At 37.3% G+C, this 27,093-nt stretch overlaps 5 protein-coding genes and 1 non-coding gene across 13 annotated transcripts; 4 read left to right on the plus strand and 2 right to left on the minus strand.

The window, feature by feature from the left end:
- On the plus strand, positions 945 to 9,996 carry LOC109720373 (protein FAM91A1). Of its 5 annotated transcripts, XM_020247425.1 has the most exons (12): positions 945 to 1,074; positions 1,582 to 1,735; positions 2,377 to 2,494; positions 2,916 to 3,012; positions 3,704 to 3,810; positions 4,450 to 4,572; positions 4,934 to 5,087; positions 5,553 to 5,613; positions 5,886 to 6,250; positions 6,774 to 8,241; positions 8,599 to 8,949; positions 9,609 to 9,996. In XM_020247425.1, the coding sequence occupies exons 2-11, from the start codon at positions 1,608 to 1,610 to the stop codon at positions 8,855 to 8,857; spliced, it is 2,880 nt and encodes a 959-aa protein (XP_020103014.1). In that variant the 5' UTR covers positions 945 to 1,074; positions 1,582 to 1,607; the 3' UTR covers positions 8,858 to 8,949; positions 9,609 to 9,996. The 5 variants fall into 5 exon arrangements, with proteins under 5 accessions (XP_020103014.1, XP_020103015.1, XP_020103016.1 ...); XM_020247426.1 differs by lacking the exon at positions 945 to 1,074 and having other exon boundaries at positions 1,700 to 1,735; positions 2,377 to 2,447; XM_020247427.1 differs by lacking the exons at positions 945 to 1,074; positions 1,582 to 1,735; positions 2,377 to 2,494 and having other exon boundaries at positions 3,704 to 3,824.
- LOC109720646 (leucine-rich repeat extensin-like protein 3) lies at positions 11,502 to 12,339 on the minus strand. The gene has a single exon (XM_020247887.1). It carries the CDS (start codon positions 12,014 to 12,016, stop codon positions 11,537 to 11,539), a length of 480 nt encoding a protein of 159 aa, XP_020103476.1. The 5' UTR covers positions 12,017 to 12,339; the 3' UTR covers positions 11,502 to 11,536.
- TRNAT-AGU lies at positions 14,022 to 14,095 on the plus strand. The gene has a single exon. It is a non-coding gene; the product is annotated as a tRNA-Thr (tRNA).
- Positions 15,340 to 18,922, plus strand: LOC109720773 (protein DEHYDRATION-INDUCED 19 homolog 2-like). 4 transcript variants are annotated; one of them, XM_020248082.1, is made up of 5 exons: positions 15,340 to 15,597; positions 15,693 to 15,823; positions 16,631 to 16,708; positions 17,240 to 17,548; positions 18,460 to 18,922. In XM_020248082.1, exons 1-5 carry the CDS (start codon positions 15,535 to 15,537, stop codon positions 18,560 to 18,562), a joined length of 684 nt encoding a protein of 227 aa, XP_020103671.1. In that variant the 5' UTR covers positions 15,340 to 15,534; the 3' UTR covers positions 18,563 to 18,922. The 4 variants fall into 4 exon arrangements, with proteins under 4 accessions (XP_020103671.1, XP_020103670.1, XP_020103674.1 ...); XM_020248081.1 differs by having other exon boundaries at positions 15,343 to 15,597; positions 15,672 to 15,823; XM_020248085.1 differs by having other exon boundaries at positions 15,344 to 15,597; positions 15,672 to 15,823; positions 17,283 to 17,548.
- On the plus strand, positions 19,862 to 22,255 carry LOC109720372. The gene is made up of 3 exons (XM_020247424.1): positions 19,862 to 20,406; positions 20,639 to 20,910; positions 21,655 to 22,255. The coding sequence occupies exons 1-3, from the start codon at positions 20,251 to 20,253 to the stop codon at positions 21,971 to 21,973; spliced, it is 747 nt and encodes a 248-aa protein (XP_020103013.1). The 5' UTR covers positions 19,862 to 20,250; the 3' UTR covers positions 21,974 to 22,255.
- LOC109720371 (probable protein phosphatase 2C 33) lies at positions 22,268 to 27,041 on the minus strand. The gene is made up of 7 exons (XM_020247422.1): positions 26,470 to 27,041; positions 26,201 to 26,372; positions 25,873 to 26,090; positions 25,649 to 25,756; positions 24,972 to 25,097; positions 24,614 to 24,846; positions 22,268 to 22,781 (listed from the first exon to the last, which is right to left on the minus strand). The coding sequence occupies exons 1-7, from the start codon at positions 26,731 to 26,733 to the stop codon at positions 22,559 to 22,561; spliced, it is 1,344 nt and encodes a 447-aa protein (XP_020103011.1). The 5' UTR covers positions 26,734 to 27,041; the 3' UTR covers positions 22,268 to 22,558.

Consider the following 27,093-nt stretch of genomic DNA (forward strand, 5'->3'; position numbering starts at 1 on the left):
GAGTGTTTTTAAAGTTTTTTCTAAATTTTAACCTAGAAACGCAACTACCATGAGTCCATGACTTATAACATCGCCAGCAGTGTAATCATTACCACGTGGCTCGCGCTTGAATCCAAAACTAGATCAAGCGAGGAGTGACAGCTGGGTCCCCACGCCATATTTATTGAGAAACACAGTTGTACATTCAAAAATAAGCCATAACTTTTACATAAACTTTTACATAAATCACTATTTATTTTCGTGGTAAGTGACAGAAAATTTAATATCTACTTTTTAGTTTTTAGACGTACAAGATAGCGTTAGCTTCGTTTTTTTTTTCAGTTGAATATAATATATTTTATTTTCAAATTTCTAATCAATTATTTTTTTAATTTTTAAAATTTTATGATATTTGACATTTCAAATATTTTACTGTATATTCATGCATTACGAATTTATGGACTTTTCATCTATTTTCAGCTGCCTAAGAGAAAGAGTTCATGAACTAGAGATACTCCAAGTAGAGAAAATTATATTCTCTCTAATTGTAATTAAAAGAATTTTAATCATTATTTGTGAAAACTAAAACTTGTCGAAAGTTCGGGACTAAATTGCCAATTTTTCATTTTCATTTTAACTTATATAAAAAGATAACATTTAATAGTTACTCTAAAACTTTAAAAATATCTAATTTATTCTTAATTAATAAGGAAAAAAATTTCCTCAAATATTTTTTTATCCTCTAAAAATTTTAATATTTAAAAAAATAAAAAATAAGATTTAAAATTTTTGAATAATAATAAAAAATGTACAAATAAAAATTCACCCGCACGAATCACGAGCCCCCAAGGAATAAGCGTGCGGTTCATAGATGAGGCGGTAAAAGTGGTCTATGAGATACTTCAACGCTAGCGTGAACCCGGTGTTTCTGCCCGAGTCTTCAATGTCTCCTCCCTCTCTCTCTCTCCTCCCCCTCCGTCCCCTTCTTCTTCTTCTTCTTCCTCTCTCTCTCTCTCTCTCTCTCTCTCTCGGATCTCGCCGTAGTGAGCGCGAACTGCGATCCGACATTCTCCATCGTCGATCTCGATCTCAGAGGTTCTGAGCGATCCATCTCTCTCTCTTTCTCTCTCTCTTGCGGTATCACTCTTTTCTTAGTTCTAAATCGCCCCTTCTCTCTCGCTCTACGATGCTCCTTTTTCACTTATATTGGATTAATATCTGTTATGATTCGGAATATTCACGGTAACTCAATCGTTTTTTGTTGTTTCCGGTACTAAATCCCTATCGAGGTAGTTTAAATTCTAATTTCGCATTAAATACTTGCTAAAAATTCTATAATTCTATAATTCTATGTTTTGGTACTTAGACTAGTGGATTTTGACGTTAAGGATTAAGGGAATCGTGCATACGAGAAAGGTCCATTTTTTCCATATTTTTCTGGAATTTTTAATATATTATCACTTATTTTTACATTTAGAATTTAGGGTTAAGGTCCATTTTATCATCATAAATTTTGATATAAAGGATTAAGGAATCGAGCGTATGAGAAAGGTCGTTTTCTTTTCATATTATTTTCTCCTTTTTTTTTTCAAATTTTTGCAGTGTAGTGAATCCCAAATTTGAGAGGGATGCAGCATCTACCAGCGACGGTGGAGGAGCAGCTGATTCTGAAGTCGATCCGAGAGGAATGCCTGTGGGAGAATCTCCCGAAGCGGCTCCAAGCAACGCTGACCACAAAAGAGGAATGGTACCGAAGGTGATCTCTTTTTGACCCTGTAAATTAACTTATAGATCTTGCATGTTAAACTATTTTATGTCCCATTTAGTTCTAGAATAAAAATGCTGCTTGAAATTATGAACTATAGGTAAGAATCTAGCATCAGAACATTTGTAGTTGAAAAAATTGATTGCATTTGGCTAGCTGAACGAGCTTTTTTTTTTTTTTTTTTTTTTTCTTTTTCATCTTATGATGTTGAATTTATTGCGCGGGAGTCATGCGTGCTAGTGTCATTTTCATCTTGGATTGGTATTGGAAAAATCAAAGGTGCTTGACGTACAAATCAACTTTAACGTCCTTCAAAAGTTTCATTTCTAAAGCCTCGATGATCATTTAATGTGGCTTTCGCTTATGAATTTGGACTGCAAATGCTTATTGCTGTTTGTTGTTGTCTGATTCTTCCACTGCAGTCTCTCCCCCTCCTGCTGCAAATGCTTTTTTTTTTATATATATATTTTTAATTTCCACATTTACTTTCCAGTTTCCACACACATGTAGTTGAATTGAGTCACTGGCTGTCTAATAACTTTTGAAGTTTGCTTCTAGATTCTTGAATTCTGATGCCTATTCATCAAGGCTGTTATAAATGAAGTGTTAAAGAAGTTTTCCATTTCCTGCAGGGTTATAGATTATTGCATCAGGAAACGATTGCAATGGAATACCTGTTTTGCACGTAAAGTATGCAAAGAAGGTGAATATTATGAGGAGATGATGCGTTATCTTCGTAGGAGTCTTGCAGTATGTACCTGGACCTTCCTTTTCGTATGTAGTTGGTGTTTGAGCATCTAAATGAGCTTTTTAGCTACTTCTCGTTCGACCTGTTTGGTCCTGTTGGAGCTTCAGGAGAAGTGCTGATTAAATAGAACTGTTCCAATAAGCACCAGCTTCTTCATTAAAGTATTTTCAACTGCTTCTTGCTGCACCAGAAGTCTACAAGCTATCTTGATTGAGTTTCTTTTATTCTCCTTTTCCTTTTCTTCTGGAGTTCAACTGGACCAAATATCTATTCCACAAGATCATTTGGTCTATTGATGCATTTGGTATTCGGTATATGTTTCATTTAACTTTGTCCTATTCAAAAAAGAAAAAAAAAAGTGTGCTAATTTTTCCTTGTTTTAACTATTAAAAAATCAATTTAATTGACGTAATTTCTTTGCAGTTGTTTCCGTACCATCTTGCAGAATATGTCTGCCGTGTCATGAGAGTCTCACCATTCAGATATTACTGCGATATGCTTTTTGAGGTGATGAAGAATGGTAATCACTTGATCCATTTGACGACCTATGATATTTTTTAAAATATCCTTTTTTTATCTTCTTTGCTTGTTAGCTCTTTTTTGTCTTTTTTACCTTAGTGTTTCTTCCAATATTAAGTAGCATACAATATTGGGACCCACGTGCATGATTGAGATCATTTATTCATCCGTAGATATCATGCCACTTTTTATTATGATTATTTTACTTTTCCATATTACTTTTTTTCTTTTCGAAAATCTGGAGACTTTTTGGCTGAAATCTGAGAGCTGCCAAATTTGTCAGAACTGTGTAAACTGAAAAGTTGGAGCCTGAACCAAAATCAAAATAGATACTTAGAACCTTCTTTTAGTGTACGTTTATTTATTTTTCATAGTTTTAGTTTCTATCTTTTTTTGTAGAAGTTTCTCGAAGTTGGTCCTTATGTTGAAGCTTTCTTTTATAAAGAAAGAGATATGCTCCGTCTCTTTTTATGCCCTCTTTCTATTTGTCAGTTTAAAACAAGATTCTATAATTCGAGAACTTACAGGATAGTAAAACTTGTATAAATACTCTGTATATTTTGTCTATTTTATGAGTTTTCTTTCAACTAACACCTTTTCTGCAACGTGGTTTTTCTTGTACATTACAACTATGTTTTATCATCAAACAATTAACGTGCTTCAGTATTCTGAAATTTTGGAAATATCTGCAGAGCAACCATACGACAGTATTCCCAACTTCAGTGCTGCAGATGCCCTGAGGCTTACTGGAATTGGACGAAATGAATTTATTGATATTATGAACAAATGCAGGTCGAAGGTACTATCTTGCAGGTTCCTTACTTGCATCCTTACCAAGTAAAACCCAAAAGCTGTTCTGTTATCATTGGTTCTTTATTTCGTAAGATACATTATTTCGTTAATGCTTTTTAAACTTCAAAGTTACACTCAGGCATAACAATAGATGCATTTGCCTGTGCATACAATGTGTGTGTACTCTCTTACATGCAAGAAGGACGCCACAATTTTTTTGACATTATTAAGTCACCAGTGTTCTTGAAGAGCTTTGATTTCAACTGTGTTTTTTTTTTTCCTTATGTTTTAAAAAAAGACTTTGCAAACCAAGCAACAATAACAAGAATAGAGAATTAGATCCACATGTGCATTTGATAGTATAGAATTGGAATTTAGGAAGTGAAAAAGAATGAAAGCATAGCCAAACAAGCTCTCAATGACTCAGCATCTTGTGCCTGTTGCTTGACATGATTATTAAGCTCTTTTTTAAAAAAAAAATGACGTTTAGCGACTATCTTTTTCAATGTTTTCTGGCTTTCCTTTTGACTAGTCTCTCCCTGTGTGCTTATTCTTGTGAGGACTACTTTGAGTTTGAAGCCTTTTTGGTCATTGCTGGATTCTGTTATAGTTTTGACTACTCTTTTCCTTTCTTGGAGATGTCCAGAAAATAATGTGGAAGTTAAACAAATCCATTGCAAAAGAGTTGTTGCCTACACAACCTGTGGACTTCTCAATTGAACCATGGTGGGGAGTTTGCCTCGTTAACTTCACATTGGAGGAATTTAAGGTGGGTTTTATTGCAAAATTTGATAGTACGTTATTCGTTTAAGAAAGAAATGCCCAATTTCCCATGATGGCAAAATTAGGAGATAAGGGTGTTTTTGTAAGCAGCTACACTTTCAAGGGGTATACATGGAAAGTTTAGATTTTACAGGGTAGGTTATGTATTATGTAACTGGATGATTTTATATGGATTTACATGTCCGTCGGTTATTTTCTTTGCATTTGTTTTTCATCTTGAAAACATTATTGTGCCTGTTATACGCTTCCTGTAATTTACAAGAATTTACTTTTTCTGCTTTTCCTTTGTAGGTGCTATGTACTGATAAATTGTTGGTAGTGCAACTGATTCTATGTTTTTTCTATAGAAACTCACAGAAGAAGAAATGGCAACAATAGACAAAATCTGTAAGGAGGAAGCCAACTCTTTCGTCCTTTTTGATCCTGACATCATAAAAGGTCTATCTAAAAGAGGATTAATATACTTTGACGTGCCTGTTTATCCTGATGACCGTTTTAAAGGTACACAATGGACTCAAAGAATATGACTTTATCTGCTATATACCAACTACTGTTTTAGCATTCTGGGACAATTATGGCCTTCTATACAATTAGCTGATTTTTAATTCTTTGGTTTTGCAATGTTTACAGAATTATCAGTGTTTGGTACAGGAATTATTAATTTGGTTTCCGAATTGACCTATAGGTGCTTATGCCTCACATTTAAATCATAGTACTTGTTTGGAGTAGTACGGTTGTGATAGTTGAATTATATCACTTGTTTGAAATGATTTTTTTGGTATGATATCTCTGAATAGGAAATTAGCATACTATTCGATATTTGTTTTGAAGTGCAAAGACCTGATAGGTTTCGGTAGCATTTTTTGCGGACCAAATTTTTAGATACTAAGTAATTGCACTCTCGTTCTTTGCACTTATCTTTTCACTTCCTATAATTCACCATCATGTTGATACCTGTCGATTCAGTTTCCAGGCTTGAAGGATTTGTTTCCAACCGGGAGCAGTCTTATGAAGATCCAATCGAAGAGTAAGTTTTCAATTCATTTTCTGGTTGAAAAGTTTCCAATGCTAAATGAGAGTTGCCCACTTTGCTTAATGAAAGGATCAGTGCACTTGACATAAATGACATATTTACATATCGACCACCTGCGAAATGATCTACTTGCATAAATAACCTTGCAAAATCATAACTTTTTGTATGCTTACATTATGTACCTTTGTAAAAGCCTCTAAACAAAAGTATACTTCTGTGTTCAATTTTTGGACTTTGAGAATTTCCTCTCCAACCTTTTCTTGCAGGTTACTATATGCTGTCTTTGTTGTATCAAGTGAGAACGCCACTGTCGCTGAGTTGGCTGCCACGTTGCAGGCCGATCTGACCCAGCTTCAGGCTGCTGCCTCATTTGCTTGCAGGTTGGGCTGGGCTGTAAAGCTTATAGACCCAGACTCTGTTCTTCGAGATTCAAACATGCCCAGCTTGCCTGCTAATATCCTAAGCGACGATGAAGATGGTTCGAATACTAGTATCAACTCAGAAAAATCAGGCCCACAAGTCCTCGGTTCTGGGATAGAAAAACCAAGGCCAATTTCTAGCACTCCCCATGTTGCATTTGTTGTGGATGCGAATATCACTTCGTATTTGATGATGGGGTCGATCTCACCAGGTTTGATGATACCTTCCTAGTACTATATTCTTATAGCATTTTGTGTTCTCAACAGAATTCTATCTCAGAGATTGTTTTTTCATATTTTTATTTAAGCACATATGAGGTTCTTATTTAAGCAAACGTCAATAAATGATTAGAAGGTAAGTAGGACGGGCACTTTGTTTTGAACTGTTACTTCTTCTGCCCTCGTCTGTAGGAATTTTGTTTTGCTAATTGCTATAGCCAAAGCTTGAGCCGATTAGTGGGGCTAATCATGTCAAGTTAATTAGAGCTAGAGAGTTTGTCTAAGTTTTCTCCGGTTGAAAATTTGAAATAAAGTTTAATCACGAAGATCTAAAGCCAGCCAACGTAGTATGTGGACTTGAAACAAGTTCTCCAAGTTAAGAAAAAAGCTTTAATGAAATATACAGCTAGATTCTTGAACTGACCTAATTATAATGCTTAAATAAATGTATAGTTAACCGGATCAATGTGGCTTATTCTTTCAATTTCCTTTTCTTTTGGGGTCAACCTTTTGCAGGTTTGAAGTCTCATGCTGTAACACTGTACGAGGCAGGAAAATTAGGTGACTCTAGTATTGCTGACCTTTGCAAAGATCTGGCTAGTTTAGAAGGAAAAAAATTCGAAGGTGAATTACAGGAATTTGCCAATCACGCATTTAGTCTTCGATGCGTCCTTGAGTGCCTTCAATCTGGTGGGATAGCCTCCAATGAAATGGCCAATAATAAAACTAGCAATGAAATAAATGACGAGAATTCATTTCTTGATGAGGTTAAGGCCCTCTCAACTGATATCAATATTGATGAATCTGACAAACTTTACCATGACGTCAGTTTAGAGATCGATCGCTCTCAAAGTGAAGCAGGTTCTGTAAATAGTTCAGCTTCTGAAAAACCCGTTTTGAAGAGGAAAAGAAAATACCGGGTTGATATTCTCCGCTGCGAGAGCTTGGCAGCTCTTGCACCAGCAACTCTAGAACGGTTATTCCTTAGAGATTATGATATCATTGTTTCTATGATTCCCCTTCCTTCTTCGCCTGTTTTACCTGGGCCTTCGGGCCCAATTCATTTCGGCCCACTTTCTTATTCTTCGATGACACCTTGGATGAAGATGGTGCTGTATTCAGCTGTAAATTGTGGTCCATTATCTGTTGTTCTTATGAAAGGGCAGTTTCTTCGACTGCTTCCTGCACCGTTAGCAGGTTGTGAAAAAGCACTCATATGGTCATGGGATGGATCAGTAATAGGAGGATTAGGCGGGAAATTTGAGGGCAATTTGGTCAAAGGGAATATATTATTACATTGCTTAAACTCAATGCTTAGGTATTCAGCTATTTTGGTTCAACCACTGGGTAAAGATGACCTTGATGCCAAGGGGAAAATTGTTACAATGGACCTCCCACTACCATTGAAGAATTCTGATGGATCAATGGCACCAGTAGGATCAGAGTTGGGGCCGCCTGAGGAAGTTTCAAACTTGAATTCGCTGTTAAACGATCTCTCCAGCAAAATCGATTTGTTGACGGTGGGTTATATTCGCCTTTTGAGACTTCAAAAGCAAAGCGACTCTGACACATTTCTGCCGGATAATGTAAAATATGAATGGGTTCCACTAAGTCTAGAATTTGGCATCCCTTTATTCAGCCCAAAGTTATGTGGAAGGATATGTGAAAGAATTGTTTCATCGAATTTACTACAGAGCGATATGATTAATGAGCACCATGATGCAATGCATGGGCTAAGAAAGAGGTTAAGGGAAATTTGTAATGAATACCACGTGACAGGTCCCACTGCCAGGCTATTGTATCACAGAGAGCGAGTGGAGGAGTCTCCTCGCCACCTAATTAATTACGCCAGTGGGAGATGGAGCCCTCTTTTAGATCCTTCGACACCGATTTCTGGAGCCTCGAATGAGCACCAGAGGCTGAAGCTTGCCAGAAGGCATAGATGTCGAACTGAAGTTTTAAGTTTTGATGGGAATATTCTCAGGTACTTCCTAAAGCATCTTTTCTTTGGGCTCATATTATCAATTCGATGAGGTTATTTCTCATATTAGTATTAGATGCTGCCCTGGGTGATGTTTTCTATCGACTCGCTACATTCTGATGGAAAGTTATACACATTTCTTCTTTTTGTTTTTCTACTTATCCATGTATGTCCATTGACATTTACATCTTCTACATCAGTAGAGCATTCTGACCATGTATCTGGCCCTCTGCGTTTTGAAGAAAAAGGGTTTTTTTTTTTCCCACAAGGATATGCTTTTTCTCTACATGCTGCAACCTGCATTAACCTTTTATGTTTTAAGCCTCTCAGTACCAATGTAATTTAAAATTGTTTCTACAGGTCATATGCACTCGCTCCTGTATATGAAGCTGCTACGAGACCTATTGAAGAAACCACAACTTCCTCCAGTACTGTAAAAACTGAATCAGATGACGCAGATACTAAAGATGTAGTGCTTCCAGGTGTCAGTTTGTTGTTCGATGGGGTGGAGTTGCATCCATTTGATATCGGTGCTTGCTTGCAGGCTAGACAACCTATTGCATTAATAGCGGAGGCTTCATCCGCGTCAGCCTCTTTTCATACAACCAGGGCTTCATGATCAAATGCTGTTTATATGATGATTGTTATAGTGAACACTCATTTTTTATCGTTGGAAATTTGATGCTCCCATGCGAAAGGACAGCTATCAAGGTATGGCAAAATATATAGTTTGCAGTATTTATTCTTATTGATGTTGCTATATCTGTATTTCATGCTATTTTGTTATTTACAATCTCTTTTGAGTTTATTATTTTGTTACTATTTTGTGTTTTTTTTTCTGCAGTGATCTCCCTCAAAGTCCAAGATAAACCTTAGCAAATCTATGTAGTAATCTGATTGTGCATTTTTATTTTGATGTTAGCATAACTAGATAAATTTCTCTTTCCTCAGAAGAACTTCTAAGAAGATTAATTTTTTTTTAAGCTTCAGCCTCTTTCTCTGTCATGATCATTTGTAGCTTCTTTATGCTATTGCGTCTATCTTAAGATGTGGCTCATAAAGAGCTTTAGTGACAGTGATGTCAATGGACAAGCAAAAAAATTCCAAGGGAAAAAAATGATCACCGTAACTCGTCACTTGTTCATTTATGTGTTTTGATCTATCACATCTAATTGATCACTCGTTCATTTGTGATAATGTATTCTGGTTGTTAGTTCTCTCTGGTTGTGGGTGGCATGCAAGGTGGCAAATTGTATGTTTTTTACTTTTGCATGATCATGCGACTATCTTTAAATACCTATTTGCTTTTCATATCAATATATATCACTCTGATATGTACTTCTTTTTTTCCCCGTGTAATATTATCACAGGACCTCTCTGCCGTTTCAGTTATTTGTGAGAATGGTTCGAAATGAATTACGCCTATAAATTAACCGGTCCATTTGTTGAGCTTCTGTCTCCGTGTTTCTCGCACCCAAAACAGGGTGAGTTTTGTTCGATTGTTCGCAGAAAGATACACGCAGTGCGACAATTTCTTTGCATTGATTTGTTCGGATCATAGAGAATGTTGCTTTAGCCTATGTGCATTCTTTTTCCCTTTTTTCCATTTTCTTTTTCTCTATTTTTTTTTTATCCTTTTGTCTTTGGGTAATTATTTGCATTACTACCATTCTCTACTTATGTTTCTGAGGTTTCTTTTGGATCAGTGTATCATTACTTATATATTCCGAAAAATATATAGTTAATTTTTATGTTCAATTGCGGCCCTTGAGAATTGTAATGCTGAGCCTCTTTGTGAATTTAGAATTAACCCCAGATAGTTGCATTTTTGGCACTGTTTACTTGTTATATTAACTGGGATTCATTGGTAATTCTTTGTACTAGAAGAATGAACTATCAGTTTACTTCTGAACAATATATAAGACAATCTACATCGGTTAGTGTTGCTTTTGGCATATTGGGACCAACATGTTTGATAAAATAAAAATAGAAAAGATATAGCACTAGATATGATAATGACCGATTAAGTGCCAGTTTGGTATTGAGGGTCATCTAATCTTGACATGTAAAACTTAATTAGGGCAAAATTATGTGTAAAAATAATTTATAATTTCGTGTGCAGAAAATTTGTGTTTCGAATGTGCAGAAACTTGCACTTTCCAAATATAATTTGCATCTGTGATTAAAAGCAAAATAAAAAATGAGAGAAACAAATGAGTATGGCAATAGTAGTAAGATTGCTTTAATAATTGTGCCCTCCACGTCATCTTTGCATGGGAGGCCTTATCATTTGTCGCTTCCCACGTGAAACCCACACAACCCTTGTCATTTGACACAAACAACTGGTTAGAACTTAGAAACAATGCAATGGAAAACTTTAATAAACCAATAGAATTATCAAAAGTTTACTCATTATCTATTGTTTTCTAAATAAAAGCATTTACTATCTTTTTTAACTAATCTATCACTAATGCGGTATTGATGTAATATAGTTATACGAAACCTCGTGCGTAATCGATTAAATTTGATTGCAAAATTTAATTGAAATAACTTAAAAAGATTATAGCAAAAAATTATAATAAATAAAAATTCGAGAACTGAAGTGTTCACGNGTGGTAATCCAGCTCGCTGTTCGTGAGCCAGTTTGTGTTCGGCTCGAAATGAGCTCGAGATTGGCTCGCTCGTTTAGTAAACGAGCCAAACACGAGCTGGATTTTTCAGCTCGTTTAATAAACGAGCCGAACACGAGCTGGGGTCAGCTCGCTCGTGTTCGGCTCGATAACAGTTCGAATACATATATTTTATATTTATATAATTTATTTAATTTATATTTTTATATATAAATAAATAATTATATATAACATATATTTTTATTATTTAAATTTTAGCAAAATAAAAATATAAATGCGAGCTTAATTATAAAAAGACTTATTTATATGTAAAGTTTCAACTATTAGGTCAAAGTTTAATAGATAAGATTTTATAAATTTATTTTTTATATATATTTAATCTAATCTTTTTTAATTTATTGTTCGTTGGCCAACTCGTGAGCCAGCTTGTGTTCGGAAACGAGCCGAACACAAGCTGAATTTTTCGGCTCGATACTTTAACTAGCCAGCTCGTGTTCGGCTCGTTTAAACGAGCCGAACACGAGCCGACCCCAGCTCGCTCGTGTTCGGCTCGTTTACACCCCTACGCGGCATGAAGTTACGATCCGAAACTCTCATGTCCATTAACTACTTAGAATCCACACCACGCATAACTTAATAATAATACTCTCTCATATTAATCACTTTAATTAAGAATAATAATAATCCATTACTACAAAGAAGAGGTAAATAAGAAAGAAGCCAAGGGCAAAATGGTAAATTAGACAAAAGGGTCTTGCGAGCGAGAGAGCGGAGGATTCATAATAGGAGGGGGGCGGAGGAGGGCTATAGTAGTAAAACGGGTAGTAGGGCAAGAACGGGTTCGGCGGAGGCGGCGCCGCCCCCGCGTTGTCCCCGCTCTTCTCCGGCGGCGGCGGCGGCGGCGGCGGCGGAGGGCAACCGGAGGTGGCGGCGCTCGGCGGCGGCGGCGGAGGAGGAGGAGGAGGAGGAGGAGGGAGCTCGCACGGGTTGTCGCAGGAGGAGCACATTGCGCACGCGATGCCTCCTCCCGTCGTCGGAGCCGTTGATTCGGTGATGGACGGCGCGGAGAGGGCCGTGATGAGGAGGAGGAGGAGGAGGAGGAGGAGAGGGAGCGAGGGGGGGAACGAGGAAGAGGAGCGTTTCTCCATGAGAGAGAGAGAGAGAGAGAGAGAGAGAGAGGGGAGAGGGGGGGGCGATCATCGAAAGGTACATGGAGAGGTTGCTTATTCGTAATTATCCAACCCTTGCTCTTTTTTCTTTTTTTTTTTCCTTTTTCTTTTCTTTTTCATTTTTTTTTATTCGAGCTTATGATACGACACCAACGCGGAGAGAGAGAGAGAGAGAGAGAGAGAGAGAGAGGAGGGAGAATCGTGACGTGGACGTGGGGAGGAGGAGCCTCGCACGTGTCACCGACGGTGGCGAGGTTCCTCTGGCACGTGTGAACCCCTCGGCATGTAACGATACTCTCGTTGCTTACCCGATTTTTTTTTTTCTTTTTTAATTATTGTCACGTAGAGAATTTCTCATAACGCTGAGCTCACGCACTTTTAAAAGTACAAAAATATTTATACTTTAATAGTAAAATTATTTTAAATTCTATACAACAATATTAATAGTGTGCTCCATTTAATTTCTTTTATTAGTACTTTACGAATTTTAAAATGATACGACAGCTAAAAAAAATCTCAAGTACAAATACTCTTATACTTCTTAAAGCACAAAAAATTAATTCTTTTTCAAAATTCTTAATTATTTTTTTAATATTATAAAATGTTATTCAAGATGACTAAAACTTTTTTTTTTAATAAAAAAACTAAAGGTTAGCTCCTACTAAAACTATAATATTAGCTTTCAAAAATAGTTTGGATAAAATCTGTATATGTTTCACCTAAAGAAAATTGAGTCATATTTTACAAATATGTGGTGCATTAGTGGAATATAAGCCTAGTGATGGAGGTTTTTTTTTATATATTATTATTATTATTAATTAAAGGTTGGGTATCTGGAAGCTTGGAGACAAAAAAAAATGTGGGTGGAGGTGAGAGTGTGATTAGGGGACACATCAGTTAAAGGAGGAGATTTGGCTTTATGGATGTTTTCCACTAATAAGTAGATAGGAATCTATTTCTTAAAGCTTCTTTATATAGAGTTTGACTGGGCTACTGTCGGTAGTAAACTGCTCGGTTTACTATCGATTTATTTTTTTTATAATAAAGCTTCCAAATCGACGATCGGCACCGTTGAACATGATCTAGACCATTTAAATTATCTAGAAATCAAATTTCATGATTTTTTGGCATCACTAACTGAACGATCAAAGAGTCACAGAATCTATAATTTTAATGGCCGATACGGTGCGTTTGCTCGTTTAACGGTATAGAAGAGTTCAAATCAACTATATTTTTTTTAAAATTTTTTTTAAACTATTTAAAATAAAATCTAGACTCTAGATCTCAAATATAAAAATTGTATCATCACCTTTTGAAGGATATTCATTTCCAGCCATTCATTTTTCTGTTCACTTGATGGACAAGAGAACAATATCGAAAATGTGTGAAATTTGATTTTCAGATAGTTTAAATAGTTTAGATTATATTTAACGGTGCCGATCATCAATTTGAAAGCTCTATCATCGAAACAAATCGGTAGTAAACCGAACCGTTTACTACCGATAGTATTTTAGCAAAACTCCTTTATATATAATATATGTATAAGTATATATTGCACTTTAGAGTGACTATGACTCCCTTTTTAGTGAGAAAAGTAAGGTTTTGATGAGAAAGCTTAGGAGCAAAGAAATGGGTCTAAAATTCAAAAAAATTATAAAGAAATATAAAGAGAGATATTCAGAAGAAAAATCAAAGGGATTCTTTTGTATTATTATATTCTCTGAAAATTTAAGTTGTCTTAAGGAATTCGAAAAATTATATAATACAATCGTTATTCTTTAAGTTGATAGAGGACAGTGCTTTTAATATTTATATTTAAATTCCAGTTATTTAACCTNTAGATGGTATGGAATTTGTATAACACAAGTTTTTTCTTCTTTTTTTCTTCTTTTTTTTTTTTTTTTTTTTAACATGCTTTGAATTTAGATGCACTTTGTGTTTCCTAAATATTGTAATATAAAAATCTAAAAAATTTATATTGTAAGCTTTCGTAGCTCAGTTGGTTAGAGCACCCGTTTAGTAAGCGGGAGGTCTTGAGTTCGACTCTCAACGAAAGCATTTTATAGTTTTTAAATTTTTACTTAAATACTCTAATTTTAAAAATTTAAACTATTATAATTTTTAAATTTTTTATTTAAACATCTTATTCTTAGAGCTTGACTCTTATTTAGCAAAAGCAATAAGTTATAATCTTTACATGCTTGCTTCAACAATCTAATCTTATGAGTTTATTCTATTAATGAGTATAAAGCTGATTTTTAATGTCTTTTTTTTTTTTTCCAAATGATCATTTTACCTCTTCAGCAAAATGATATTCTTGTTTTAACATATAATATGTAACAATATCTTTAAATTTATAATTATTTAAACAGTATAATCTTCCAAGTTTTTCATATATTATAATTGTAGTCATGATTGTAAAGATGATTTTGGTTTTTATTTTCAATAATATGACTTTTTGGCAAAAAGTCATTTTGTTACATTGTATTTGAAACAGCACAAAAATTAATTTTTTTTATTGAAAGAGGACACCAAAAATTAAGAAAAAGAGTGGAAAAATTATAAAATTACTCTTATATTTTAACTTCATGAAATATATTAAGTAAGTCAGTAAAAATAAACGAACCATTCAAATTTTGAAATCAGAGTACTATTAACAGATAGAAATTAATAAATTAAAAAATTGTATAGTAAAATAAAATTTTTGAAAGATTGGGCAGCTAAATCAGAATGGTCATAGTTCAGATAAGTTTTATATATTTGTACCTTTAAAAATTAAAAGTCGGAGGCCTATTTTCAAAATCTGTATCGTTAAAGGGTCTACATACATTTTTACCAGGGGAGAAAAATAAAGGGTAAACTTCAAATACCACCTCTGCAGTTTCGCAGTTTCTAACTTTAGTGCCCTGTGATTTACAGTGTATCAAGTTAGTTCCCCTATGGTTTCATTTATCTTTTCATTAGCTTTTTCGTTAAATTATATACAAAAAACTTCAAATATCTCCATATAGGTTTAACGAATATTCACTTTAGTATTCTTTAGTTTTAACTTTGTAACTGATTTAACGAAAAAAAATTTAGTGAAATCGATAATAAAAAGATAAAATAAAATCACATGGCACTAAATTGATACATTTTAAACCACATAGTACTAAAGTCAAAAGCTGTGAAACTACAGGGTGGCATTTGAAGTTTTCCTAAAAAAAAAAAAAAATCAGTGGCAGGGAATGAAATTAGTTTCTAAATTATGAGACAATTTAGGTACTAACGTGCAATATTAAAATCGTACAGGGACCATCCGTACATTTTGCCCCATCTCCCCCCTTCCGGAACAACCGTTTGTCTTTATCGCCTACGGTCTCGGATTAGGGTTCCGTCGAAGAGGGGAATCGATCGAAGAAGCTTCTTCATCGTGCGCGAGAGAGAGAGAGAGAGAGAGAACGGATTTGGATCGAATCGCATCGCATCGCATTGCATCGAATCGAATCAATCCATGGATGCCGATTCCTGGAGCCGCCTCTCCTCCTCCGCCGCGTCGAGGCGCCTCCAATCGCGATACGGTGAGCCGTAGAGCCTATTCCCTCAATTCTTCTTCGCCTATGGCGATTTTGATTGGTTTTTAAGGGTTTTATAGATTTGTACCTCGCCTTCGAAGAGATCGGAGGCGGTGGCGGCGACGACGAGGCGTCGGGAGAATTCAACTGCCCCTTCTGCGGCGAGGATTTTGATTTTGTGGGGCTTTGTTGCCACATCGATGACGAGCACCCCGTCGAGGCTAAAAATGGGGTAATTTGATTTCCTTTCGATGATTTAGTTGTGCTTCGATCGCCAAATTTTGCATTTTTATGGGTTTTATTATGATTTAAGGTGATTTGGGTTCTAAAGTCTCTATTTTGTACTTATAAATCCATGAATTAGTCATCTATAGGTTCTTCACGCCCCAAGAGGAAAAAAAAAAAAAAAAGAACTTCGATTCATTGTTACTTGCAAATAGATAAAAGTTTTTTCCTTTTATCTCAGTGCTTTGATTTTCTACTGCATAGTTGCCATTAATAATACACGCGTATTAGGAAAAGCCACATTCGAATTTCAGGGATATATAGTTTTATAATGTCTTTTTTGACTCTATCATTCTTTTTGGTTATAACAAGGCACTTGGTAAATTGATGTATTACAGGGTGCATAGAATTTCTACTCAACTTGTAGTAGGTTTCTACTAATACCATTGTGGCTGTAGTGCCGCTGTGTAATTTGCTTTCCTACTAATATCGTTGTTCATCTTGTCTATTTTCTATTGCCTATGGCTTATTTAACCTCACTTTATTTTTTCATATATTTATATTTATATACAACATGATATGCTGATATTTAGAATTGAGATGTTGAAAACGCAGCACAATTAACTCTTAAGTTGAGACTGGGATTATTTGTCACAAGTCGCAACTATTTTGTGGGAACAAACTACTAGTCGAGTAGTGTTTAATGTGACTGCTGGTTTTTCTTATGACGAGAATGAATTTCAGTTTCTTAGGCTGAGACTTTTGGCATCCATATGATTTGTATCGGTGCTAAGAGCTGCTACTTGCCTCGTAGGTATGTCCCATTTGTGCTTCGCGGGTTGGGACGGACTTGGCCGGGCACTTGGTTGTGCAGCATGGGAGTTACTTCAAGATATCCTTTTTTCTCTTCCTTTCTGCCGAGCGGCAATCATGCAAAATAAGTCTTAGTATTACATGCCTGTTTGACCCACTTTCTGAAATATCTTTACTCCGACAAGCAGAAGCCCGTTGCTTGGCAAATAGAAAGTTTGGAGCTTTTGATGTAGTCAGGAATCTGATTGATCTTCTTGATCCTAAAATGTTCCCCAGTTTATTTAAACAGTGTAGTTCTGAATTTCTTACGTGTGATGCTTGCGAGTTTGCAAAGCATACACGAGTTAATTTTCCAATCAGTGATAATAAAAGTGCTTAGCGAGCTACTGAATAGCAAGCCCTCAATTGAGCAGGCGCTGCGCTGCACTAAACATATACTTTTGCTTTTGCTGCTGTGCAGCTATTGGGATGATGCTAATGAGAAAGTTGTTGCCGCTTTTTCCAATGGCCGTATTCAAATAGCACTTATGCAGAAATTCCAACCAAGCCAAACAGGCCCTAACTTTCTAATTCGATAAGATTATCTAGTTTTCATTTGAGCAAAATGTACACAGACAACAATCAACCTGATATTTTCCTTAACGGAAAATCACGTGCATCGCCGACGGAGATTTCGGAAAGCTCCTTCAGGGACCCATTCAATTTTCTCTTTATTAAGAAAGGACCTAAGAGATGGCAATCTGCAATCTCTTTTTGGAGGATCATCCTATATGGCCGCTCCTCCTACGGCAGCACCAGATCCATTCCTATCATCGCTTATTTACACTTTGCCCATGACTGAATCAAAAGATTCACAGTCGGAGAATTTGGATTGTGAAATTCCAGTTAATAGGAGCTTGGATGGTAAAACAGTAGAAAGGTATGTTGGTCTATAGTTTCTTTTAATCTTTTTTCTTTATCATTATGCATAGATCAATGTATTACCATTCCACAATTGTCATTCATCCTGCAAGGTGATTTATCATATGCTTAACACTTGGGATTACTTTCTCTTTGTTACTGATATGCAGACTTATTTTCATTTACTCAAATCTTAATTATTAATGGACCAATGGTACTTAGGTATACACGTAAGATAAGTAGTAATCCTAGCATCCAACAATGTCTTAAGAAGGATTTTGGTTGGAGGATTCCTCTTTCAAGGAGGCGGTTTTGTATCCTTCATGAAAACACCGGTTTAATGTGTTATCTCTGTTGTCCTTGATTCAGGGATAGTGGCAATTGGCTGGGACAATGAGCTAACTGTTGATAGCATATTCTCTCCTACTTTTGAGTATGACTAACCCCAAGGATAGAGTTGCTGAGTGTTAACAAGGAATGTTAGAAATCCAAATGTGGGATAGTGAGTGACCATAAAGCAATTCTGAAATGCAAGGTAAAAAATAAATCTTTGAAGCTGCTACTAAACAGAAAGACTTTGCTTGTCATTTAAAGCAGTTTACGGAAGCTTTTTTAAAAGGGAAGAGACTGAGCAAAATAGAACATTGCCCCCTTTGTTTTAAAACTTCTAAACCTATGAACACCAACCCTTGTAAGCGGTGATGTTTATTGATTAGCATCATAATTAGCAGTATGGATTTTGTCTGTCAAATAAAACTGATCTAAATGGTTGCCGACAATTTGGACCTTTTGGTTTTAGAAGTGTGTGACGTTTATAGCTGCAGAAGTGCTTGATCTGCAGTGGTAGATTCTGATCTGCTATGATCGCAGCCATTGCTTGCTCATTTGGTTTATTGTATTTGACCTATTACCTTTTTAATTTATATGCAGAGTTGAACCTTCTCTATCCGACAAAGATCAGAAAGAGAGGGCTCAAAGGAGTGAATTTGTGAAGGAACTTGTTCTATCCACAATATTCAATGATCCATTATGAGGGAATATCCATTTCCTTTCGTGGTGGTGTTCTGTTTCTTCCTCGAGAAAACCATACGATCGTCCTCCGCCTATCATTGTTGTTGTTGTTATTACTTGTTGCTCATGTTTTGAGCCTCTTTTACTGGAGAGAGGATGCACACTCAAACTAAAGAATGTATGCATATTTTCTTCAACTGTTGTGTCGTGGGGAAATGAAGGCGCACGAAAATGTATTATGGATTTACTTTTAGTTTCGAGCTCTTTTAGGGGCTACAATTTCGGCGCAATTAGTTTATTTTGGAAGGGAATACTCCTCCATACGATAATTTTGTTCAATCATAATTTACAATAAGTGTTTGCTTCAGCTTCTTTTCTTTGAGATTGATGCTTAGATGAAGCCTCCTTTGTGCACCAGCACAATAATATTTTCTCGTTTTTTTTTTTTTATTTTGAGGAATGAGTGTTGAGGTCACAAATTTTTGTTTGTTGAAATGCATTTTTTTTGTTTTCTGATACTGGAATACCACTATACACAAAATCAGTTCGTACGCATCCGCATTTCCGAGTAATGGTGTGGAAAAGTCACATCGTGTGTTGCACGAGCAATTTCCTTCCGTGGACGTGTTTTTTAGTAATAAGTCTTGAATTCAAATCATACTTTGTTGTTCGAGCGATTTCTAAACACTTCATTATCTATGAGTAGATCAGAATGAAGGAGAAATATTCTTGTCACCAACAAAGTATTTGTTTTTTTTTCTTTTTTAATTTTCTCAATTTAATGGGACTGATAGAGGCTACATTCTATTTGTGGCTAGTGTTAGTCCCTAATTTGTGACAAACACAGCTTTTGTATGGAGTCAAAAAGCATTGAGAATAGGCTTTTCTATGGAGTTAAAAGTTAAAAAACATTAAGAATAGGCTCTTCCTTTTACTCCTCACTATACTTTTTCATTAGTAGGAAAAGCCTATTATTCTTAATGAGAGATTGTAGGTTTCAAAAACACAAACATCAATTTAATGTCGGTGATTCTGCTTCTAATGATATTCTATTATAGCAGAATCAGAGACATCAAATTGGTGCTTTTGCTTTTGAAACCTACAATCTCATTTTAGCTTTTCAATGAAAGTTGCAGACTTTTCTACCCATTAAATATCAGATTGAAAATGATTATAGGTGAAAGTAGCAAGTATGATTAGCACAAAACAAGCATTTAGTCACCTCAGATCCATTTCATTTTCGATTAGCACCTCTTTGCTTCTGAATCTGCCCTCAAATGTTCAAAGTTCCCTTTAACCCTTTCCAAGAAACTTTACTTGGGACCTGCATTTGTCTCTTACTTTCTAACCATACCATTCTCTCTCTAAATAGAGCTCCAGAACATTTACTTTACATGATAGTGAGTTACATCAACAAGTACAAAAGCAACTTCACAGTATCATCTCATGCAAAAGTAATCCACTAATAAATAAATAAACAACAAAAGGAGCAAAGGAGAATCCCTCCTGTGCCAAGCAAACAAAACCACTATCTCCAAGCAATTCCCAGCTCACTGGATTCCTCCCTTGCTATCCTCTCCCAAGCCATCTCTCTATGATTAAATCGACGCAAAAACCTCGTACTGGTTCCGGATTTATATCCCTCCGTTTGGCCGCGTTTCATACCGACGACGACGGTGACGAAAGAGCGAGAGAAGGAAAACGACCACGATGGCGATCACGCACGACGATCTCTCCCTTCGGAGAGCGCGAGCGGGCTTCTCCGACGTAAGCGGCCGGCTGGCTGTCTTTCTTGTGGCCCTGTCCATTGTTTGTGGTCTTGTCAGCTTCATCTTGTGCCTGGCTGCAGAGGCCTCCAGATCTGAGGTAGTTAAAACAGTTTGGTAAACTTACACTTGAGCCCCTCAGCTATATGCGATTTTACGATAGACCCCGCTAAGTTGGTTTATTTTATTTTATTTATTTGTAGTTGCTGTGTCAGTTAAATTAGTTACTCCAACAAAGTCATTAATTTCAACAGAATTTTTTAAATCAGTTAATGGATTACACTCTAATATTGTTAACATTTTACCACAATTGGTGTGACACTTCCAAATAGGCTACTTGGTATCTCCTGAGCATGAGGGGGGATGGAACTAAGATATCAGAATGCTTCTACAACAGCAGCGGCAGGACGGTCCTCGCCTGCGCGGTGTGCGCGTTCCTCCTGCTCGCGGTGGCCATGTTCGCCGAGCACGCGTACATGCTCGTCGCAGTCGCCAGCCCGGCCCAGCACGGGTTCTCCTCCTGGACGGCCGCCGATGATCCTCGAATACCGGCCTCCATGCGGGCTCTAACATGGCAGGCCTGCTTTCTCTTCCTCATAACTTGGTAAGAGTGAAACATATATTTTTCCGCCTGTTTGGATGTCCAAATAAGTTATAAGGGATATAACTCTTTTTGGCAACATAGCGAGAGGTTAGTTGTTTCGATATTGAAAAGATGGTTGAGAACGAATAAAAATGAATTAGTAATTTTACTTCATATGAATGACTTGATAAATCATATTGGAGACCGGCTATATAATGTGAAGTATCATGATCAAAAGGACCTCACAATGAACTAAAGTAGAATTCTGATATCATAGCTCTCTCTCTCTCACTCACAAATTTGGTGAAGACAATCCCTAATATGAGGCCATTCAATCCATCATTCATCACATAAATGACATGAATCTTAAAGTTGTGTGAATGATAAATAAGGCGGTCTCACATTGGAGATTGTCGTCGCTATTGTATATATATATATATATATATATATATATATATATATATATAAAGAGAGAGAGAGAGAGAGAGAACAGGACTGTTGTGTTCTTAGGAGCACTGAGGCCTTCATGCTCCTAAATCGTTTTCGATGATGAAACTTCCAAATCAACGATTAGCTCTATTAGACTTGATTTAATATATTTAAAGTTTCTAAAAAATTATTTTTTGTAATTTTTTAATATTATTTATCTAGTGAACGAAAGAGTTCAAAATCAATAATTTTTAATAGTTGATGTCTGCCGTTTTCAAGTTTAACAGTGTAGAAATATTTAAATTATATGAAAATTTGATATAAAATTCTTTACAGGCTCTGTTTTGCCATCGCCGAGATCCTCCTAATGATCGGCATCAGCGTCGAGTCTGGCCACCTTAGTGACTGGAAAAAGCCGAGGTCTACTTGCCATACCATCCGGCCAGGGGTGTTCGCGGCAGCCGGGATTCTAGGACTGATCACCGTATTTTTAGGATTCATTTTGTACCTGACGGCTTTACGGGCGCAGAGATTACAGCGAGAAGCAGAGGGACCACATCACCAAGCCCCACCATTCCCTCCGAGCGCGCCGCCTGAGGGCGAGGCCGCCCCTCGGCAGGACCCATCACCTAGCAAGACTTCAACTTCCGCGTGAGCGGAAATGGGCTTCTGTGCGGCCGAGACAAACACTGGGGGGTTCTCTGTAAATTTCTTGGCAAGTTAGTTTCATTGAATTGAATTTCTTTTCCACCTAATTCAAGGTTGTAAAACAAAGAAACAGTTTTTTCCTTCATAATAATGAATACATACTTCATCACCAGTTCTTCATACACATCACAAATGGAGAGTTCCCCGAAAAGTTTTGGGGAATGTGATCTCATTCAATTGAATTCCACTTACACCTAAAAGGGAAAAACCGAAAAGATAGAGAAACTAATGTTCAAGGATGCATAGGCAAACAAAACGATCTTTTCTCGATAATAATTGAATATTACATTGATTCTTCATACAAATGTCATAGCGGTCCGGTTAGTTGTCAAGCTACAACAAACATGAAGAGGGCCTTTTTCTCGGAGTTAGTCTCACCAAACAATATATTAGAAATGACAACCTTCGAAGAACAGAAACCGGCTTATTCGCCCTTCTCTCTCTTTACACATAACAACAACACACTAGAACAACAAGATAGTTACACTCCCATGAATAAGAACTAAAAGATATTTCCAGTAGTGCTTTTTCTTCACCTCGACAACACCGTTGCACGGCTAGGGCGTTTTCCCTCCATGGCGTCTTTCTTTCTCCTGCAGTCGGAGCAAAGGTAAGGGCCTTCCCACGGCTTCGATGTGGGTGAAAAGAATGTTCCCGAATTGGCGGGTAGATCTTCAGTTGGGGTTTGATCCATTTGGCATATGGCGCACCGAAAGGGCGCTGAATTTGCTTTTGATGGGAAGTTTTTACCCAACCTACACAACAAGAATAGGTTTATAGTAGCAGACTCTGTATTAGTTTACTAAGCATTGATTAAATCGTTCAGGGGCAATTAAATCGGGTAAATAATAACGAAATCAAATAAGGGAGATTTTAATCAGCCAAACATAAATTGATTACTATCATTTACCTATATAGTACTAAAAAAAAACTACATTGTTTTTATCCTAGAAAATGACATTAATGATGAATGTCTTCTTTATTTTCATTCCTGATGATGTAATACAACATATGACTTTTTGCCACTTCAAACTAAGGATTACTTGCATTCTGAAACAACATCTTATTTTCAGAGACATTTGGCTGATACATTAATTCTATTTCTAGCCGGTGCTTTTCAAAGCAGCCAGTGCACCCACACACATCGTCTCAAGACTGGTCGATGAAAGGATATATAAGCAACTCTCATAAAGTAAAACATCATAAGATTTCATATATATAAAAGGTTGTGCATAGCAAAGACCAACAAATAAGATAAAAAGTAATTTGTTAAAATATTGATGATTTTCATTTTGACGACAATTCTTAGTGAATTTCTTGCAAGGATTAAGTAAAAATTTCAGCATAATCTCTTCTCACTTATAACACTATCATATAACAAAGCAGGTTTTCAGAAACTAGACGTTGCCAAGCTTCTGAAAATTTCATGAAGCTTTGAGTAGTGAAAGTTGTACTTCTACATAAAAATAGCCCTCCAATCAGCTAGACAAATAACTATGAGAAGGTTGTTATTTCCATTCAAGCCCCCAAAGGAATATAAGAAACTTTGCACTGCTAATTTAGGGCGTATTTCTTTCCCTCTAAGAAGACCTGGTAGAATCCAGAATTCTGCCAGGCAATTTTTATTGCTGGCTTTATTTACTGTGGAAAAGTGGGGCAAGATGGGTAGGCTGCAAATTTTAAAGATCTCTTCCCAAATGGATCAAATTGTAGGAAGGGTCTAAATTCAATCTAATAAAAAATAGGAAGATTTGATTTAAGGCTTTTGGAGCACGGAGCAGATTTTATATCCACCGCAATTTCTTCCCCGAAAAAAAGAAAAGATTATGTCTTCTGCAGTGAGTTCCTGCATATTGCAGAATCCTATGTAGAGAAAACATACTGAGCATGAAAAGAACAAGACTATGAGACAATAGAGAAAGAAGCCAGAGATACAAAGTAGAGAAAAGAGAGCTCACGGCTAAGATAGTAATCGAATTAAAATGATATATTCCTCCAATATAAGCGATACCAAAGAGGGGACCAAGGATTTGTGTTAGTAGTTAAATCAACATCACAAGCTATATGCTTATCCTCTTCCTATCTGTTATCCTTCTTATTATAATATCTTTTCCATCCACTTGTTGCTGCCTTTTCTTTTATTTGTATTTCACGCCAAAATAATGAACCTGTTATAGCAATTTTTAACTCCATTTGCTCTAAAATGTAGCCTTGCAGACAAAGTGACTCAAAAGACTTGTAAACAGATCCGGACAATTTCATCGCAGTCTGAGTAATTTTAACTTAAAAATCAGAAGCAAGGTAATGTTTTGGACCTTGCTTCAAAGTTGAAAACCAGTTAATGTTTCAGTTCCATCTACTACGGACTATCCTTATAACTTAATGCACACTCATGAATCATCTCCTTCTAAAGAAGAAACATTGAGGCAATCATAAAAAGGTACATAAATTAGGAGTGTTTTAAATATAAACCAATTCCTAAGAATGTAACTGTAGTAAATAAGCGTTATAAGCAACAGATAATAGCATAAGTAAACCAGAATATCGTACACTAGAAACTGTACCATTGGAGCAAGTCGAAACAAACCTTTCTTCAAGCATTGCAGAGCCCTCTTCGAAAAGTTCCTCCACAGCTCCAACAGAGGCAGGCCTGTTCATCAGTTTACCAACAGTGTTCTGTGACCTCCTCCCGAAAAGAAGTGATCTCAACTTATTCTGATTCTTCTTCGGAGAAGAAGGTAGGACGGACTGATCAGATGGAATGATATCAACAACAAGGCAAGTTGTGTCATCTTTCAAACCACTTGTTCTCAATGCTTCCTAAACAAAATTTAAGCAAACAACCTTGAGATAAGAATTCTACAGGAAAAAAAAAAGCTGAAACATATTGTTATTATCAAAAAAATAAAAAAGAAACAAAGAACTAACGGCCATTTATGCATCACCTTAACAACAAGCTTTGCAGCAATTTCTGCAGGCAACCCTCGGCAAGCCTTGGCAGCCGTTTCAGATGACAAAGCATCCCATATGCCATCGGAAGCAATAATAAGCCTTCCTCCAGCACTAGAAAGCTAATCATCACATAAAAAACATGTTAATAACAAGAAACACATCAGCACCAAAGACTACTATTATTGAGGTGAAGTTTAATCATTAATAGGTTGCTCTACTTTTTGGGAGCTACCCATCTGGTCGCTACACACTTTTAAGCCATCAAACTCTTAACAATATACCATAACCGTCCCTTATAGCTAAATAAATAAAGTCAGGCAACTATGTTTTTAAAATCAATATAGTAAATCAGTCACATGTGTATTGACTATTGTTCATCTTATAAGCCTTATTACATTTCGAATATAGATCAGCTAGACAAAAGAAGATGATATTAGTTACTTGCAAAAGTTTGGTGACTTAATTGGGATTAAAAAGAGTTTAGAACCCAACTTATTATTCCCAATGTTACGAAATGGTCGTGGGAACCATCTCACCACCATTCCATAGCATCAGAGGAATGAAGCTCCAAAGTGCTTTCGGACATTTTGAAAGCTCTAAAAGTATCAAAGCAGCTGCTTTTGGAAATGCGTTCCCCAAACTAGGCCTCAAACCACAATTCTGCACTCACCTTCACTTGCTTAACATGCGGTATGGGAACGATGAATTCCCCCACATCCGTATCTCCGATCGATCTAGAAAGGCATAATCCACCCGGCCAGCATCTAAGTGGACCAACCTAACACCACAAGAATGCGAAATTAAGAATCGCCATTAGATCAAAGATAAAGAATGATCAAAAGAAAAGGAAAAAAAGAAGAAGAAAGAAGCAATTTTAGTTTCTCTCCCCATTACCTCCTGCCCCCCACAAAGATTGAGCCTTCCAACCTCTCCTCCGCTGGCGGTCACCCTCTCCCTCTCTTCCACATTCTCCTCCAACCGATGATCAACAGTGAGCAAAGACACCAGACCTCCCTGTGTATCCAATATGCACCGAGAGTCGCCAACCGAAGCTACCGTCACCGTCAACCCATCAATTACGACTAGCGTCGCAGTCGTCCCCGACACTTCCCCTGATAAATCAATCCAAGATGGGATTTTTTTTTTTGTTTTCGTTTCCCCACATCAATCAGGTAGAAAGAAGAGATGGGCAACGCTAGAAATCCGGAAAAAAAAGGCTTACCTTTTCGCTGGAAATCGATGTCGGTCTTGACGAAACCAGCGACGAGAGCACGCGGCAGGGCTTGGAGCCACTCCTCTCTACTAATCCCTTGAGGGATCGCGCTTAGAACGTGGTCCAAGAGGTGCTCCTTCGTGAACACGGCGGCGGAGACCCCGTTGTGCCCATCGAAGATCTGATAGAATCAGCACCAAAAGAAGCAAATTGGACAGTAAATAGAGATCAAAAGCAACAAATGGGGACGGAATCGAAAGCGGCGGGGAATGCGATACCGCGAAGACGGAGAAGGAGGAGGAGGGGTTCCCGGGGACGCGGAGGCAATCGGGCTTGACGAGGAAGTAGTCCTCGCCGCGCTTGGCGAACGCGGCGTGCCCGTAACGGACGGCGGGCCTCTCCGACCGGTCGCCGCCGCGGAGCTCGCGGCCGATGAGGGTGGCGAGGGGGAGCAGCGGCGGCGGCGCCGCCGCCGCAGCGCTCGGATCCCGAGGGAAGGACTCTCCGGCGGCGGCTGCGGCGGAGGCGGCGGCGGCGGCCATGGCAGGGGAGTGGGGGGGGGCGGCGACGTGGAAGGTAGTGAGGGAGTGGAAAACCCTAATCCATTCCCCCTTCTACAGATCACGGCATCGCGATCCGATCGCTCCGAGCCCTAATCGGAGAACGGGGGATTCGAAATCGAGGGAGGAATTGGGGGAGGGGGAAAAAGGGATCGAAGAGATCGAGGAGGAAGGCGCCCACGGATTCGGAGAAGCGTAGAGGGAGAGAGAGGAGAGAGAATGGGATCGCTCGGAGTTCGTGCTCTCCACTAACGTATTGGGTGCATTATTGGGTACGCGTCGTGGTAGGGAAAAAGATGGAGAGAGAGAGAGAGAGAGAGAGAGAGAGAGCGAATTTACGGA

Source organism: Ananas comosus, linkage group 14, assembly GCF_001540865.1.
Source record: "Ananas comosus cultivar F153 linkage group 14, ASM154086v1, whole genome shotgun sequence".
Taxonomy (NCBI): Eukaryota; Viridiplantae; Streptophyta; class Magnoliopsida; order Poales; family Bromeliaceae; genus Ananas; species Ananas comosus.

What these genes read in the sequence shown, in the direction of transcription:
- LOC109720373 (XM_020247425.1), top strand. Translation starts at nt 1,608, where the DNA reads ATGCAGCATCTACCAGCGACGGTGGAGGAGCAGCTGATTCTGAAGTCG. An exon ending in TCACATTGGAGGAATTTAAG is followed by an intron (nt 4,573 to 4,933) that starts GTGGGTTTTATT and finishes TTTTTTCTATAG; the next exon opens with AAACTCACAGAAGAAGAAAT. An exon ending in GATGGGGTCGATCTCACCAG is followed by an intron (nt 6,251 to 6,773) that starts GTTTGATGATAC and finishes AACCTTTTGCAG; the next exon opens with GTTTGAAGTCTCATGCTGTA.
- LOC109720646 (XM_020247887.1), bottom strand. Translation starts at nt 12,016, where the DNA reads ATGGAGAAACGCTCCTCTTCCTCGTTCCCCCCCTCGCTCCCTCTCCTC.
- LOC109720773 (XM_020248081.1), top strand. Translation starts at nt 15,535, where the DNA reads ATGCCGATTCCTGGAGCCGCCTCTCCTCCTCCGCCGCGTCGAGGCGCC. An exon ending in GCGCCTCCAATCGCGATACG is followed by an intron (nt 15,598 to 15,671) that starts GTGAGCCGTAGA and finishes AGGGTTTTATAG; the next exon opens with ATTTGTACCTCGCCTTCGAA. An exon ending in GATGGTAAAACAGTAGAAAG is followed by an intron (nt 17,549 to 18,459) that starts GTATGTTGGTCT and finishes ATTTATATGCAG; the next exon opens with AGTTGAACCTTCTCTATCCG.
- LOC109720372 (XM_020247424.1), top strand. Translation starts at nt 20,251, where the DNA reads ATGGCGATCACGCACGACGATCTCTCCCTTCGGAGAGCGCGAGCGGGC. An exon ending in CAGAGGCCTCCAGATCTGAG is followed by an intron (nt 20,407 to 20,638) that starts GTAGTTAAAACA and finishes ACTTCCAAATAG; the next exon opens with GCTACTTGGTATCTCCTGAG. An exon ending in TTTCTCTTCCTCATAACTTG is followed by an intron (nt 20,911 to 21,654) that starts GTAAGAGTGAAA and finishes AATTCTTTACAG; the next exon opens with GCTCTGTTTTGCCATCGCCG.
- LOC109720371 (XM_020247422.1), bottom strand. Translation starts at nt 26,733, where the DNA reads ATGGCCGCCGCCGCCGCCTCCGCCGCAGCCGCCGCCGGAGAGTCCTTC. An exon ending in ATCTTTGTGGGGGGCAGGAG is followed by an intron (nt 25,757 to 25,872) that starts GTAATGGGGAGA and finishes TTGTGGTGTTAG; the next exon opens with GTTGGTCCACTTAGATGCTG. An exon ending in TCTGCAATGCTTGAAGAAAG is followed by an intron (nt 22,782 to 24,613) that starts GTTTGTTTCGAC and finishes CTTGTTGTGTAG; the next exon opens with GTTGGGTAAAAACTTCCCAT.